Here is a 15673-nt window from a genome sequence, read left to right on the forward strand (position 1 = left end):
GCTGCTCAGTTCGCCAGAACGGTAATAAAAAAGGTTTCCACCAAAAGAACAGGGACTGGTTCCCGACCGTAAAAAATCAGGTCTACAAGAAAAGAAATGTGCAAGTTAAAAAAAAAAAATTTGTCCGGCCCGTGTTAAGTATCCAAGGTTTTTGGTTCCTGACAGCTAATAGTTGTATTATTTTAGATAGCAGATCACCTACATAGAATAATTTTATTATTGTTATATAAAACCAATTTTGCAATAAATCTTTTGTACTGAAAAAATACCGAAAATTGTATCGAACCAAGTCCTATGAAATTCTGAATTGAACTGAATTGAGATTTTAGTGTACCGTTACACCCCTACTAAATACATATTGTTGCAAATTTAATATAGTTTTATTATTTTGTAAATGGTTTTGTCTCCGTCAATTCTGTTTGCTTGACTAGCACTGTAATTATGTTTGAATTTTCTTATATTACATTTGAGTAAGCCAAAATGTATCTCTCATAAATCATTGTTTGTACCTGTCAGCGTATGCCTGGATCACACACAGAAGTTAACACTTCCCTCCAAATGGGTTTTAATTTGAGTGAAACTGCAGGATAGCTACAATTTCTTCATCCTTTCCACTTTTCTGTAATGTAATTCTGTGATATTATGATCAACCATAAGCAGAGATTCAAATCTACCCCTCCCCTGGCACATAAAACAGTTTGCGTGGATTGTAAAAACGAAATTAGAACCACACAAAAGGCTCCAGGAGACCATTTCTCACACATTTATGGGTAAAGTTTTGTCTGTGAAGATGAGGTTAGATCCCACTAAGAAGGGACTTCCTGTTCAGGCAAACACATGGCGTTCATATTTGCAGTTGCTCTCTATAGTTGTTTATAGCAGACCTTGCAGCTTTATTGTTGTTCTCAAAAGGTAAAATCATGTGATGTTTTTTTTTCTCTATGTGTTTTGTGATTGTTCCTTGCAGGGAGTCTTTGGTTGTTTTCCACAGAGGTGTCTTATCAGCGTGCTTGCATGTGGCTGAATATGAGCAGGCTGTGGTATCCCTGTAGACTTGATAATTCATTCAGCTGCCTGTGTCACATCATCAGTTAACTCTCGTGACCCAGTGTCACTGGACTACACACCCACATGGTCACACTTCCTGTTCTTGTTTTTCTGTTACTTCAAGACATGAGCTGTCAGTCCCTCCCATTGACACTGTATGAGAACTGAACCCCCCCCCACGGCGTTCCAAACAGGAAGCACCTGCTGGTCCCAAAAAGCCAAAATCCCAGGCTTGTATTGAGAAATAAACAGCCCAATTATGTTTGTCAGAATAATCATTCTTGCTCTACTACCTTTTAACATTTTCTTCCTAATCCAAATTTTTTTCATGAAATATTTTCTGTAAAATTATTAACTGACCAATCAATCGGATGCCTCGGTAAAAGTGCGTTGCTTCACTTCAGCCCGCTTTCAGTGGAAGGGGTGTGGCCTTCTAAAATGCTCACTCTTGATTGAAGAGAGTGGTTCCCGTAGAAATGTAGATGGACCAATCACGGCTTCCTGAGGTCGACTGGTTCCAACATGGCAACAGGCATAAAGTGGAAAAATGGCGACTGAATTGACTACAATTGGTTGGAACCAGTAGCAAGGCTTTCTATGGCTGATGTCGCAAGCGTTTCGTCCAGTTATATATTATACAGTCAATGATCCCTCTTAATGTTCCTCCTTTACTGTAAAACTAGTCTTTTAGTGTTTTATGACTGTACCTTCTCAAACATAAAGGTGAATAATTCCAGACATTTTCTTTGACACATCCTCAATGAAAGAGTTTTTTTGTCCTGGCACTAAAATAGCTTAACTCTTGTTGTAGAGAATTTGGAATCTGTTGCTTAGTTTGACATAACATAGTGATGAAAGAAGTTTTATTAGCTCAAACTTAAAACAATTTTTTGAAAGTGTTTTGATAAACACATGGATGAGTATTACACATTTTGTAAAAATTTTGATTAAAACAAAAGCAAGCTGGGCTGTGATTAAGGGTTTCGATTAATGGATGAGCTTATTTATTGTGATGACATTTTTAAATGACAAAAGTTTATCAGTTTGCAAATAGAGCAAATGTAAAGAGGCCCATTTTAAATATTAAGACATATTGTTATAATTTTTTGTGTTTTAAAAGTCCAGCTAGGCTAAAAGATGGCATGGACTGCATTGTGAATGTTTAAGAACTCGTATGAAGTGTTAAATAAAGCACTAAATTTAGCAACTTAAAGGTGAATGTAATTTTCCCATGATGTACTTTCATATAGGTAATATTTTATTTAGAAACATCCAGAGCATTTCTTCATGTTTACCCTGTCATTGCAGTCAGTATGTGCACATACGTGAATGATTTATTAATATATTCTTTTTTTCTTCAAACAAAACATCATTAGTGTTAGTCAACAGTTTAAGATTAAAAGGAAATTTACCACTGAATTTCTTATTAACAGTCCTTATGAAGTGGTGGTAAATGGCTTTTTCTTTTTCTTTTTTTATTTAACATGTTGTAACATGTTTAGATTTATTTTTAAAGTTCTGTGCTCATGTTGAGTATTCTGCTCATTTTTTGTGTGCATTTGTATTATTCAAGGAAGTGCAGCAACTTTGTCATGCTTTATGGATGCCTGTGAATCAGGCTTTGATGCAAGTATGCAGTAATGATAAACAGAAGGTCAGTTGTTGCTTAATTCAGCCTCCACCCAAATTACTGCCCTTAAACCTTGAGTTGGCATGACGCTTGGCCAAGGTTAATGCTGCATTAGATAATTGATCTGTACCTCTGCTGACAGATCTACAGGGCGGGTGAGGTTCTTGTTGACACTTGCAGCATCACTTGCTGGTGCATGCCAATTATTATGAATAATGAATGCATGCAACCTATATGGGAGCCGGCGTTTTAAAATGCAAGCTTATGGAGCGACTTGATCCACCAAATCATATAAACAAGACTAATACCAATCACTGTCAAACATTATAAATCTATTGTTGCAATATTTATTGTTTTGTAATGTACTTTTCAAGCAGATAACAGTGTGGCTTCATCAGCTGCAACCCTTTTCTGAAGGAGCCAAGAAAATGCCCCCAGCCCCGTCTCTGGGGGATGACCTGTCCCATGAGAACCTCCAGTATGTGCTGTGACGCATGGCCTTTTCCACCAGGGCCTCAGTTTGTTTTACATAAGAGTAACATAGAGAGAGCCGGTGAAGGGAGGGGAGAGGAAGTGAGAGAACAGAACACAAAATTCCATCTGTTCTGGGTTGGAAAGCTCATTTTTTAGCCCGGAGAGAGGAGCTTTGAATCCAATTTGTGCCTCTTGCCAACTGTGTCCCACAGTCCCTTGAGGGGGGCTGAAAAATGGCAAATAGCTGACGAGCTTTGCTCTGGATCAGGGTCAGGATGGAAGTGACCTGTGCGGGGATGGGCTTTGTGTGGACGAAGAGGGGTCAAGGATTGACGTGCATTATTAGGTCAAAGAGGGATTCCACTCCATTTCACTTTCAAATGTTTTTTGTTATCTTTCAAGCTTCATACTAAAAGTTTTCATAGTAAACACAAAATACTGGTATTTACAGGTGTATTGCTTTCTGAAGAAAGGCCTATAATGTCTTACTGTAGTGCAGAGGCCTGATTGAAGATCATAAAATGTTCAGCTGTGATTGACCAAGAATTTGGCATAAAGCCTCGATGCGATGTGTGGAATCATCTCTGCGCTGTCACCCCTGTTTTTTTCCTGTTTCTATAGACATTACACAGTTAATCATGCACTGATTTTCACTTTTTCTCTTCAGGGGAAAAGGGCCACTGAAAAACACATCTGATGTCATCAGTGCTGCCAAGAAAATCGCAGAGGCAGGATCAACAATGGACAAGCTGGGTCGCACCATTGCTGACAACGTAAGTCCTATGGTGTCTCTATCTCTAACGAGTGACCGCATATACACCTGCAGACCAAACACTTCAAGAAATGATAGCTCATGTTTAGCATTAAAAACACATGTGAGGGTTTGATAAATGAGAAAAACCAACCCATTTCCAGTATTTCTACTTTGACACATTCATAGTAGTTTTGGTACCTTCTTTACATACATGGAAACCTCCGTTTCCAATGCAGAGTTCCCTCCCCCGTTGTCTGATGCAATAAACTGTTGTCCTCCTGGAGACCCGCACATGTTTTATTTAAGGGGCTCTGAGATCCTTAATGTTACAGACCCACTTATCGCTTCTTACCTTTTCTGACCTAATTGCATTTGAATCACCTGTGTAGGGAATAAAGCCCCCTGGAAAGTCACTTTTATATGCCTCGCTGCAGCTTTTGAAGATTCATATTCACTTTTAATGAAAACCGTGTTATCCCCCAAAGAAAACAGATGGGCAGCTGTGCAGGTGTGCGAGTCTGTTCTTGGATGCCTGCATACAAAACGCCTGACTGGCACTGGCTCTCTGCAGGCGCATGCATATGAATTTACACAACTATTTATGCTTTTGGAACTATATTAAGTTCTGGTTGTATTTTTATCTCTTTTTGAACACGTGTAGTTTGTGTATGTGTGTGAACACATACTAGTAGAGGATTTTGAAGGTTTGAGCCACTCAAAGTATAAATAAATGAAGAGCCTCAGCTGTGAAAACAGACATTCTTAGCCAGGAGTGAAGACCCCTTCAGCCTGTTCATTTAACCTGCTGTCCCGCTTAGCGTTTCTCAACGACTCAAAACACTCGCAAATCATGTGACATGAAGCTCTAACACACAGTAATAACTTGTATAGATGGGCATTAGATAAAAGCAAGGAAAATGATGGAGAGATAGAAAGAGGCAGTGCAATTATACGCAATAAAGATGCATCCCTCCTGAGAGATGAATTTATTAAGAGTGCTTCGTCTTTTAACTAGCCACATAATTGCCCAGTGGCTGTTCTTTCTGTTCCTAAATTGTATTTATTGTTGCAGTTTATATTTAGGACCGAACCTCTAAGTGAGCAGGAGATGCTACAGGCCCACTTGGAGCAAAATAGGGTGTGTTGGGAGGGTCTGCATAATCTTGCAGCTGGAGTTTAGTGAATCATGACAAGGATGCACACATAGTGACAATCACAGGAGCAAAGGCAGTGCTGGCTTTGCTCATTAACCTAGGCATATTAATCACTTGCACTGTGTGTCTGTGGCCTGCGGGGTCTGTGAGGCTTTGCCTCTCATATAAAACATATTGACTTATGGTTCCTGGCTGATGGTGAAGCATTTATTTTGTCATTTTTTCGTGGTGTGATTTGGTCCAAGACTGTTGAATGCACATTTCAGCCATTGGAAACCAGTTAAATATATGAAATGTAGAAATTAAAGGTTAAGAAAATTACTGTGGCGAAAAGATCAAAGCAGAATTTAGGTCGCTTCTGTACAAAGGTCTGCACTGCAGTTTATTAAGAATTTATGAGCCGCTCTGTGGGACACCGTAGAAGAACTCCATCTGATTGGGATGGTAAACAAATAATGCTGCATCAGTTTTTAAAGTCAACGAGTTGGCTACTTTGAATCTACATAAATAATTTCCATTTATTTCTGTAAAAAACCCAAGACGTTAGATGTTTTGTAAAGAGAATTGAACAATCCTCACGTGTTGACGTTTGTTCCTGAATGCTTTATTTTCAGCTCCCACTCAGATAAAATATACGACACTAAATATATTTGACTTCGATCAGTATGCACTCCCTGCGATCCCTGGGCTTTGTTGCTGGTGACCATCTAATCTGGTCTTGCCCTAGATGCTCCTGAGCAGACGGCTTGTAAAGTACCTACAGCAGCGGAGAAACGGAATCAAATTCGGAGTATAAAGGATTTTTTGGACTTTAGCCTTAGCAATTGAAGTCCTCATATTTTATTTGTATTATTTTGTTTCTTTGATGCTTTTGAAAGGCATGTCCTTGAGAGGCGCTGTATTGAAAGACTTTGTTTCAAGCCTCTTGGATGTGGACAGAGGTCTCATACCCCAGCAGAGGATTTTTTTTTTTTTATGATTTGAAAGCTGCAAGTAGGCCTGGGCGAAAAATTGATTGAATTAATTAATTAAATTTTTTGATTACGGGCGATTTAAAAAATAAAAATAAATAAATAGTATAGCAAGCGACAAACGACAACATCATAGCACATACAAAACAGCAAGCGACAGCATGGCTACCGGTGAGAGTGGGAAGTTTGTTCCCAAGAAAGGAATCAAATGACCTGTTTGGAACTGGTATGGGTTTGCTGCCACATACGAGGAGGAAGAGACCCCACGCTGCAACATTTGCCTAAAGACCATTGCAGTCAAGGGCAGCAGCACCACAAACCTATTCCAACACCTGAAACGGGGACATCCAGCCGAATATGAAAAATGCCAGTCTCTCCGAGGGGAACAAAACCACAGTGAAAAATGGCTAACTGTTGCCGAATCCTTTGCACAAGGCACCGCATATGACAGGAAAGGGGCACGGTGGAGAACAATCACCGGAGCGGTCGCTTTGCATATAGCCAAAGACATGTATACCCATATATAGCATAGAGAAGACGGGGTTTATTAATTTAATTAAAACCTTAGACCCCAGAAATGAGCTACCCAGTACTTCAGGAAAGTTGCCTTGCCCAAGCTTAGGGCTGGGCGATATGGCCTTAAAATAAACTCTCTAGTCTAGACTACAAAGTGTGACTTAAAACACAGCTGGGACTTTGATTCCAAGAGTGTGTTCATTTATTTATTATTTAGCCCAGAATCTGGGATCTGGAAAAAAAAATCGGAGATCGAACAAAAAAAAAGAAATTCTGAGATTTTATTTTCAGGCCACATCGCCCAGCCCTAGCTGTAAGCTACCGCAAGGGAGTGTACACAGATGGATGATGGGTAGTAGGGGTGGGCTTCCTCCGTGCCAACAGTCCCACCCACAACACAAAGGAGAATTTCTAATGAACTACCGCCACTCTGCAGAAACTGTCCTAGAAAACAATACAGATGTTTAAATTTTGGCTAGAAATGGCATAATGATAATTAAGACAACTGGAAACAATTTAAAAATACATCACAAGATGATCAGAGTGGGACTTAAAGGATTCAAGTGTCTTGTAGTTATTCCATGCTTTAATTTTTAACCCCTTTTTTGTAAAAAAAAATACAAGGTAATGTGGAGGAAAGTGGAAGAAGCCTTAAGGCTTAAAAAGACCACTCCCACATTATTTTATTTAACCTTTATTTACCAGGAAAGTCCCATTGAGGTTAAAAACCTCTTTTCCAAGGGAGTCCTGGCCAAGAAGTAGCACATTTTGGTACAAAAAATACATATAAACAAACATCATTAAAACTACATACGTCATAAAAAGCAGTTGCACATTATTATTTCAGCCTCTGATGCTTTGAGCTTGTTCTTAAAAACATTCAAAGATACCAGTTCAGTTAGTTTCCAGTCTTTTGCAGCATATTCCAAGCAAAAGGAGCAGAGGGGACACATTTCCTCAGCTCTGTGCAGGCTTTGCTTTCCTGATTTTTTTTTATTTTAATTTTTCTGTGGATCAAACGCACTTGAAATTCATAAAAATATTTGATGGCCAAGGAGGCTCTTCGTTATTAAATATTAACTGTAGCATCATTTTAGTAGAACTCATAAAACAAACTCATGGCTGCAAAAGTAAGACGACGCTTTTTAGGTGTACTGGTCAACAGGTTGCTGGCAACAGCACATTAGGATGCTGCGATGTCAGTAAATATTGGAAATGGGCATTTCCTCTGGGTGAGGCGTTTAGAAAGGTCAGCGTGGGCTGGCAGCAGCTCAGAGGCTTGCGTCTCTGCTCTTTGTAATGGAATTCAGTGGAACTGCATGGCATTTGCAATGATGAGGTCGTGCCATCCTGGTCATCATTCATCTGAGTTACTTCACGCACGAGATTCATTCTTTTTTAGTTTTGGCCGTGATGTTCGTTAATGAAACAGTATTTTTATTGTTTAAGTCCTGCTCCACAGGCATGTTTTCATTTTATCGATTTATCCTCAGCAGCTCTTCATATGTTTGAATGTTGTAGCTTTCTATAAAACTGGAACCCAAGCACTGCCAGGATGATCTGTGAAGCAGCCGTGGAATGGTTGAGCAGAAGAATGAAGAGATGTAAAAAGGAGCAGTAATGTGTTGGGTTAATGTGTAATGGACCACTCAGCAGAACAAATCTAAGCCATTGTGCTGCTTGTATTGAAAAGAATTGTCTGAAGTGCTCTCCTTTCAACATCTCTGCCTGTAACTTACCCACACGCTTTTGCACAGCAGCACTTGGACAATAATAAAAGGTAAAATCAATGGGTTGTAATGATTAATGTCAAAATGCTTTTACGCACTAAGCCCTTTCTTTAAATATAGATCTGAGCTGTGCACCATGTTTATAATGGTGTGAATTTCCCCGCTCATACCCGAGTCCGTCCTGTTAGAGGTTCTCTCATATTCAAATCCCCCCCCCCCCCCCCCAAAGTGTTCTTGTCTTCTATGTACGACTTGTGCATTCACGTGTCCCAGTCAGTGCAGTCTTGGAGTTTCCTGAGTACGGAGGGGCGCCAGCAGCTGAGCTGAACATGAGCACAAGTGATGCTTTCACAGCGCCCCGCTCTCCGCCATCTCAATACTTGCTCAAGCCTTCATTAGCATGGGTGCTGCATTCGGCCTCATCCTAGGTCTGTGCAATTGCATGTATTCCTCTGTGCACACTCTTTTCACTCACTGCTGTGACTTAACCCCCCCTCCCAAGTTCAATTGAATCCCCCTGTCTGTTAATTTCCCCCCAGTTGTCTCTTTCTCAGACCCTCTACTCATCTTTTTTTTCCTTTTTTTATGTTTTTCTTATTTTGTTCAGATTTTTTTTATGCTTTCCCATTTTATTTTTCTGGTCCAGCATTGCAGTTTTAGCTCTTCCCGATAAGTTTATCTCCTTTTCTCCTCTCTCGCACCTTCTTTTAACCTATTAAGATCAGAGGCTTCACTTAAAGACCTCTAAAACCAGAGGGATTTGTGGGATGCCTGAACCAACATAAAAGCCTTTTGCAGTTACTCAGGAAACAGAATACATGAAATTAAACCAACGGAGAGGTGTAAATATTCCACACACATTCATAAATATTTTATGAATAAAGAGCCTTTTCTGTTTTATTTACTTCTAAAGGTTTTCCTTTTGTTTCGCTTGTTACTTTGCTTTTTTGGGATCCCTTTCAAAAGGAAAGGGCACAAACATATTGAAAAAATAATTTTCTTGACCATAAAGGTTTTAGATAAAACATTTGATTTTATTCTTAGAAGACCATGTTACAGGCTCTGGGTTTTTCTTTTTTTAAAAAGCATTTTTATTGTATTTTTGTGTGTGTGACCTTATTGTGCCATAGCATCCCTGCTATAGATGTTCTGTGAAAGTCCGAGCTCAGATGTGGGCGAATCGTTCTTTAAATGCATGCATGGCTGTATATCTGGGAGGGAGTGAGTGCACTCCATTCAGTGGAGCACTCTGTTATCCCACCAGGGAGACTGATGCGCTCAGCAGGATTAGATGCATCATAAGTTGTAGTCTATTTGAAGTGGCCAAAAATCATGATCCTTGTAATGTTTCCTCTTCTCCCGCTTAAATTTAGCTTTTGTCACTTCCTGTTAGCTCTGTGCTTTTCTAGCAATGCTGGTATTGAAAAGAGGGATTTTTGTAAAGGCTGCATGCTTTTTTATGTGTTCTGATTAAACAGTTTAGTGTGCTTCTATCTTGCAAAAGTCATCAGTCTGTTGTTGAATCCTGTTCTGATGGGCATTTACCAGATTCAGAGTGCGGTCCCCCTCCCCCCCCTTCTGAAAAAGCTGGTGTTCAAGCCAGCATTTGCTGCTGGCGTGCTCACTCATGTGCTCCCTCGTGGTTCTTTTTACACATACAGTGACTGTAATAATACCTTGTTGATGTTGGAATGAAGGCTATTTTGGTGCAGCGTAAAATATTAAAGAGGAGAAACGACTGCTTTGTCTTTTGGTAAGTTAGAAGTGCTGCTCTGGGGTTCCCTAGATGAAGCCTCCAGAGATGAAGGCATCGGACGCCTGTTTGTAACAATAAAACCAAACGGACTGCACACGGACAGATGGCACACGTGATATCTTCCAGCATCCTGCATGCATATGTATTCATTCAACTGTATTATTTATTACTGCTGCTTTTTAGTCCAGTTTTATCCTTTTTTTCTCTCTCGTGATCTTTAGCTGAAATCTTGTTGCCATGTCAACAACAGTTTCTTTTTTAGTAGCTGTATTTTTTTAAACAACTTAAAACCAAGACTTTCTAATATAGTGATGGGCGTAGTGCATGGATAGAGCGGTCGACCTCTGATGCAAACATGGTTTGGGATACAGGTTCGATTCCCACCTCGCCCGCCCATGTGTTGAAGTGTCCTCGGGTAAGACTGGACCCCACATTGCTCCTGGTGATTATAGGTTATAGATTATGGGTCAGCGCCAGTGTTGAGCTATGTTCACATCGTACATGATTTGTGCATCAGGAGCGTCCAGTTTTAATATTAACTCAGCGTACAGACGCGATCAGAGGTCCTGCATTACAATTGAGCATTGGACGCGGTGTGTCAGCTTTGCAGCTGCCTGTTTTGGCCGCCACTGTGTGATTTGGGCATTAAGAGTTAAAAAATCTGAACTCTGGCAAAGAGTAAAACCGCATCAACTCATCAGGGACTCGGCTTTGACACATGACATGTTAACGCGATCAGCGGCTGCAGTCCAAAACAAACACGGGGATGAATCTGATTACGCTCCTCCTGAACTTTGATATTTTTCCTATTTGCATCAAGACTACAATAAAAAAGCTCCTGATTTTATTTTTATTTTTTCCTCTGTGGTCTAATGCGGGTCAGCAAGAAATAAACGTTTGTTAGCCTAGTTTTTCTTCGAGACCATGTTTATTTTTTTGTTTAAAGAAAAGTTTTGATTTTTGTTTTGATGCACATTTTAAAAAAAACTGTTTTTTTCTTTTTAGAAGAAAATTGCCTTTATTGTCCATGTCCACATGTACAGTCAGATTAAAGCCGCCACATCAGCCCAGAAAACAATATATGCATAGCATAAACAGGTTACGTGCAGATAAGAGCTCGAATTAAACAGGTTTGTGTGTATTGCATAGGACTACAAATGTATTCTATATACGTTGCTATTGTTCAGATGATAAATATTCCTTAAAATGTAAAAACAGAGGATGCGTCAGGTGCGTCAGCTAAAGGCCAGTAGTGTGGAGTCACTCCATTGTCGTTAAAAAGCCTTCTGATCATTTGTCAGCTCACTGATCTGCGGCCAGAGATCCTCGCTGAGAAAGCGTTTGACTCTGGTCACTCTGACGGTCTGATGTAAAGCGCCGCAGCCTCCATCAGAGTGTTTACATTCTTCACTTGATGAGTAGCTGGGAAGAGTACTGTGACCTAATTACTAGGCTGGCAGGGGGCTTGTTTAGCAAACTAGAAATGGGATTGGAAATGGTGTTCTGAGGTGAAGCCCAAGTCTAATTATGATTAAATGATTCAAAGAGGTTGCCAATGCTGAGTGTGATGCGTTTGTGGGACTCTTGTGTTTGCCCAATGGAAAGTGGACTTCATAGTTATTTACTTATATTTTCCTACTTTACTGGACTTTCTTCAGCTTTGTTTTATTAGAAGTTTTTTGACACCCTTGACAGCATTTAGATATTTATATTTACACATGTCAATATAAATGCTGTTGTCTTGGACTACATCCATAGTTGTTGGTTTTTCTTTTTGTCACGTTTTTTTAAAATATGCTTGACTTTTTTTATAGTACACAACATTGTTTCTTTCAAGCAGCAAAACTGGCCTTTTTATTTTTTTCTTCCTCCTGCTTGGTTTATCCTATGTAATGTGGCGAAAGGAAGCTCTTACGGCTCCCACCTTTATTTAGTTTTGAGTCACATATCCTTCTGCGATCGAACAAGTTTATGCCGTTATGACGCTTCCAGGTAACAAGTATAGTTTAGTTCTGAAATTTCCATTGTTAAACTTTTATTCATGAATGCAGCTCTGTCTTAAAAAGAGTAATAAACACGATTCAACAACTTAGCACCACTTTTTTTTTTCTTTCATCACAAAAGTTGTCAGTATTTAGTTATTGTTGTTGCTAAATCTCATTGAATTTAAGGACAACACGGGGGCGTGTACTTGAAATTCTGTTTTTTTTGGGATCAAATTAGATTGTAGAAGGTGCTGCAATTAAAATCTATGCTATTTATTTATTTAAACTTGTCCTGTCTAACAGCTGAGCAGACAGATAAGAGCTGAAAGCCTCTTGTGTTGGACATATTTTACTGTTACAACAGGGGTTATGAAATGTTTGACACACTAGGTGTATATTTAAATAAACCCCTTTTGTAATTTAGGCTTAACTTTATTCATTTGACTCATATCTGTAACAGTCTTTTGTTGGACAGAACGGGAAGAAGAGAGAGCGGGATGCTTTTGATTTATAGGAGCAACAAAAATTGGATGCATTTCAATGTTCTGCCGTGCTTTTCTCGTGTTGCAAACAAACAAAGGTTTCTGTGTTCCATGTCTAAGCGTGTGCATTTCCCCCGCAGTGTCCTGACTCTTCCTGCAAGCAGGACCTGCTGGCCTACCTGCAGCGCATCGCTTTGTACTGCCACCAGCTCAACATCTGCAGCAAAGTCAAAGCCGAGGTCCAGAACCTGGGAGGGGAGCTGGTCGTTTCAGGGGTAGGTTCAGCAGCTTCTGTCCATCTGCACAGCCACAACGACGGAGGAGAAAACGTGAATGTAATCCCTGCAGAGGCACATTTTTAAAGGGTTAAAGCTGAATTCCTTTGCTTTTATTTCTCTGCAAGCTTTTTTCTTAACCTAAAAAGGCTTGGGGCAAGAAAAACTCCAATTTTAAAGACTAAAAGGCTTTGAGTAAACGCGATCCTGTTCTTTGTGGCAGTTGGAGCGCAAAGGTTTTCCTCCCCATGCCGCTGGTCAAGGGCAGTCCTCCCAGATTCCTTTAAGCATTAATTAACCACTTACTTACAGTTTAAGATAATTAAAATATGTGACTTCAATGTGCATGAAAATAATGAATTTGCCCCTCCTTCCTGAAGGGCTGAGACAAGAGTATGCTTCCAACTCTTCCGTTCAAGTGTCAGTGGTGTCTCTGGGGCTATTAAAGTGTGCAGATTAAATTAGTGTGACCTTTTTACATATTCTTAAATTCACCACACACATTTGTATGCCAGACAAGAAGGTGGCTGTTAACGCGTCGGAAAACCTGGGGTACAAAAACCGGAAAATGCACTTGATGTGAATTCAGAACATGAGTTCAAGGAAACTGTTGGTCAAGGCTAAAGGTTTTCTCTGTTCTTCTTTCTTTTCCGTCTCTTCTACCTCAGTTGGACAGCGCCATGTCCCTCATTCAGGCTGCAAAGAACCTGATGAATGCGGTGGTGTCCACCGTCAAGGCTTCTTACGTCGCTTCCACCAAGTACCAGAAGAGCAAAGGCATGGAGGCCCTCAACATGCCCGCCGTTTCCTGGAAGATGAAAGCTCCTGAGAAGAAACCTCTGGTGAAGAGGGAGAAGGATGACGGCCAGGCCAGAGTCAAGAGATCCTCTCAAAAGAAGCAGGTCAACGTGGTGCAGGCTCTGAGCGAGTTCAAAGCCATGGATAGCATCTAGACAAACGCACACACACCATTGATTCCCAAGAACACAAGTTAACGACCAATGAGTTTGGAATAGATGGAGCTTGTCATTGTTTCATTAAGAAGACTCCTTGCCTGTCAGTCCATCTGCAGCTTATCTGTTGTATTTCCACACTGCCCCATTCCTGTTGCTTGCATTCAGATTGGCCATGGCGCTCTCTTTGTAGAGGCTGTCATTAGAGGGAATCAGCTGGGCGAGCCTTTCTTCCTCCATGTGTGTGGGGGCTTCGCCAGAGTGGAACTAACTCTTTCCTAACTACTTTAAAAGTAACACTTTTGGGCCAAGAGCTTCATTCTGTTTTTCCTACTCTTTTCAGGAAATATTACCTATGCAAAATTTCAATTGCCTTTTTTTTTTTTTTTTTTTTGTTATTGAGCAATAAGTGTAGGTTTTTGTTTGTGATGGGTAAAGGAGCGACATGACACGTTTGGGTTCTTCTGTGTTGAGCTGTCTCCATGTCTGCCTGTTCTTACAGTTCCAGCTGTAAAAACATCGACTTAAATGTTTTCTGCTTATTCGATTTTGGGAGGCTTTGAGTTTTTACGTCTATTTTAATTCTAAATTAACCACCTGAATCGGATTTTGTCTTTAAGCCAAAGGAGGCAGGTTTTGGTCCAGAACCGGTCCAGTTAGATAACCACATTTAAAAGCAAACCGGTTTGGGATCCACAGAAATGAATCCAATCAATGATTTCCAAATCCAACAAACTCTGCTCACATCCAGACCGAGGACTTTTGTTTTATGTCCAATCAACATTTTTGTCTTTTAGTTTAGTTCATCAGTGCAATCTGTCTCTTTCGTTTCTGTGTACCAACTTGTTTTGTCCTTGAGTTTTTGAACACTAATCATGATTTTAAGTTCCATGAGTGTTTTATAAAGAAACCTTGATAGATTTTGGAGCTTTAAAGAACCTTTATTTTGTTTTAACTTTGAGTCACAGCAGTCGTTCAGTGGAGTTGTTGTGCAGCAGAGTTGCATGCTGGGACATTGGTGTGGAGCTCCCGCTGCTCAGAAACTTTTTGTCAAACATCTCTAAACTCCAGCTGGATGGGCATGTCTGGTTTTCTTTGACAGGTGCTTCTTTTTGTTTCCTCCTTCATAGTTGAAGCCAGGCAGAATGTTTTCCTCCATTTGCACCCCTTTTGCTGTTTTTGGATTTCAATTTGGAGTGGAATAGTATTTTTATTTACTGCTCACTTCTTAGTACACACCTTGTATCATTGTGCCTGATTTATATATATTAAACAAATAAAATCAATCCAGTTTCTTTTTCTTTTCTTTTGAAAAACGACCAAATCTTTTATTCATCTGGACTTAATGCCGTCATTTGTGGCTTTGTTAAACTTTTTACCTGAAGTTTTTCCTCCTAAATTCACAGCAGTGATCCATGTTTTATCTTTTCAAAAGCAGAGGAAACAACATAGTCCTGCGGTGATGCTCCTCCAACAGCTTGTTAGGATGACTCTTCATCGAAATGCAGCAAAATATTTGTCACCAAGCGATGTATTCTCTACGTGCAGCAGTAATCTATCGTGAGTCACAAGTCTTTCTTGGAAAACACATCCAACATAAACACACTTGAATCCCCAACATTGCTGAGTAAGATGTAAACAGATCGGTTTGCCATCACCCCGCATCGAAGAGGTGAACCTTAAAAAGGAACCGACCCGTTTTATTTGTTTGTGCACTAAGTTTTGTTGCACCGAAAATCTGGGAGACTAGAAAGTTGTTTGGATGCATCAGCATCAGTCAAAACAAAATGAGTTAGTGAAAGTCAAGAAGACTGGAGTCCTAGACAAATGATCTAAAATTAAAATTAAAATACAATAATTAAGTCAAATAAAGTCATTTGGAAAGTTAAAAACTCTGAATTAGTTGAAAGGAATTAAATAGTTTCCATAGTAACGGGTGCTTCTGG

At 39.9% G+C, this 15673-nt stretch overlaps 1 protein-coding gene across 1 annotated transcript in view; it reads left to right on the forward strand.

Moving 5' to 3' along the window:
• The window catches only part of ctnna1 (catenin (cadherin-associated protein), alpha 1), a 54613-nt gene extending 39600 nt beyond the window's left edge, over positions 1–15013 (forward strand). The window contains exons 16-18 of the mRNA XM_004073394.5: positions 3819–3924; positions 12640–12774; positions 13443–15013. Of these exons, the coding sequence (XP_004073442.1) occupies positions 3819–3924; positions 12640–12774; positions 13443–13727 (526 nt within the window). The 3' untranslated portion in view covers positions 13728–15013. The remainder of the gene's footprint in view (positions 1–3818; positions 3925–12639; positions 12775–13442) is intronic.
• The last annotated feature ends 660 nt before the right edge of the window (positions 15014–15673 follow it).

This window comes from Oryzias latipes, chromosome 10, assembly GCF_053564925.1.
Source record: "Oryzias latipes strain Hd-rR chromosome 10, Olatipes_Hd-rR_3.1".
NCBI classification, from domain to species: Eukaryota; Metazoa; Chordata; class Actinopteri; order Beloniformes; family Adrianichthyidae; genus Oryzias; species Oryzias latipes.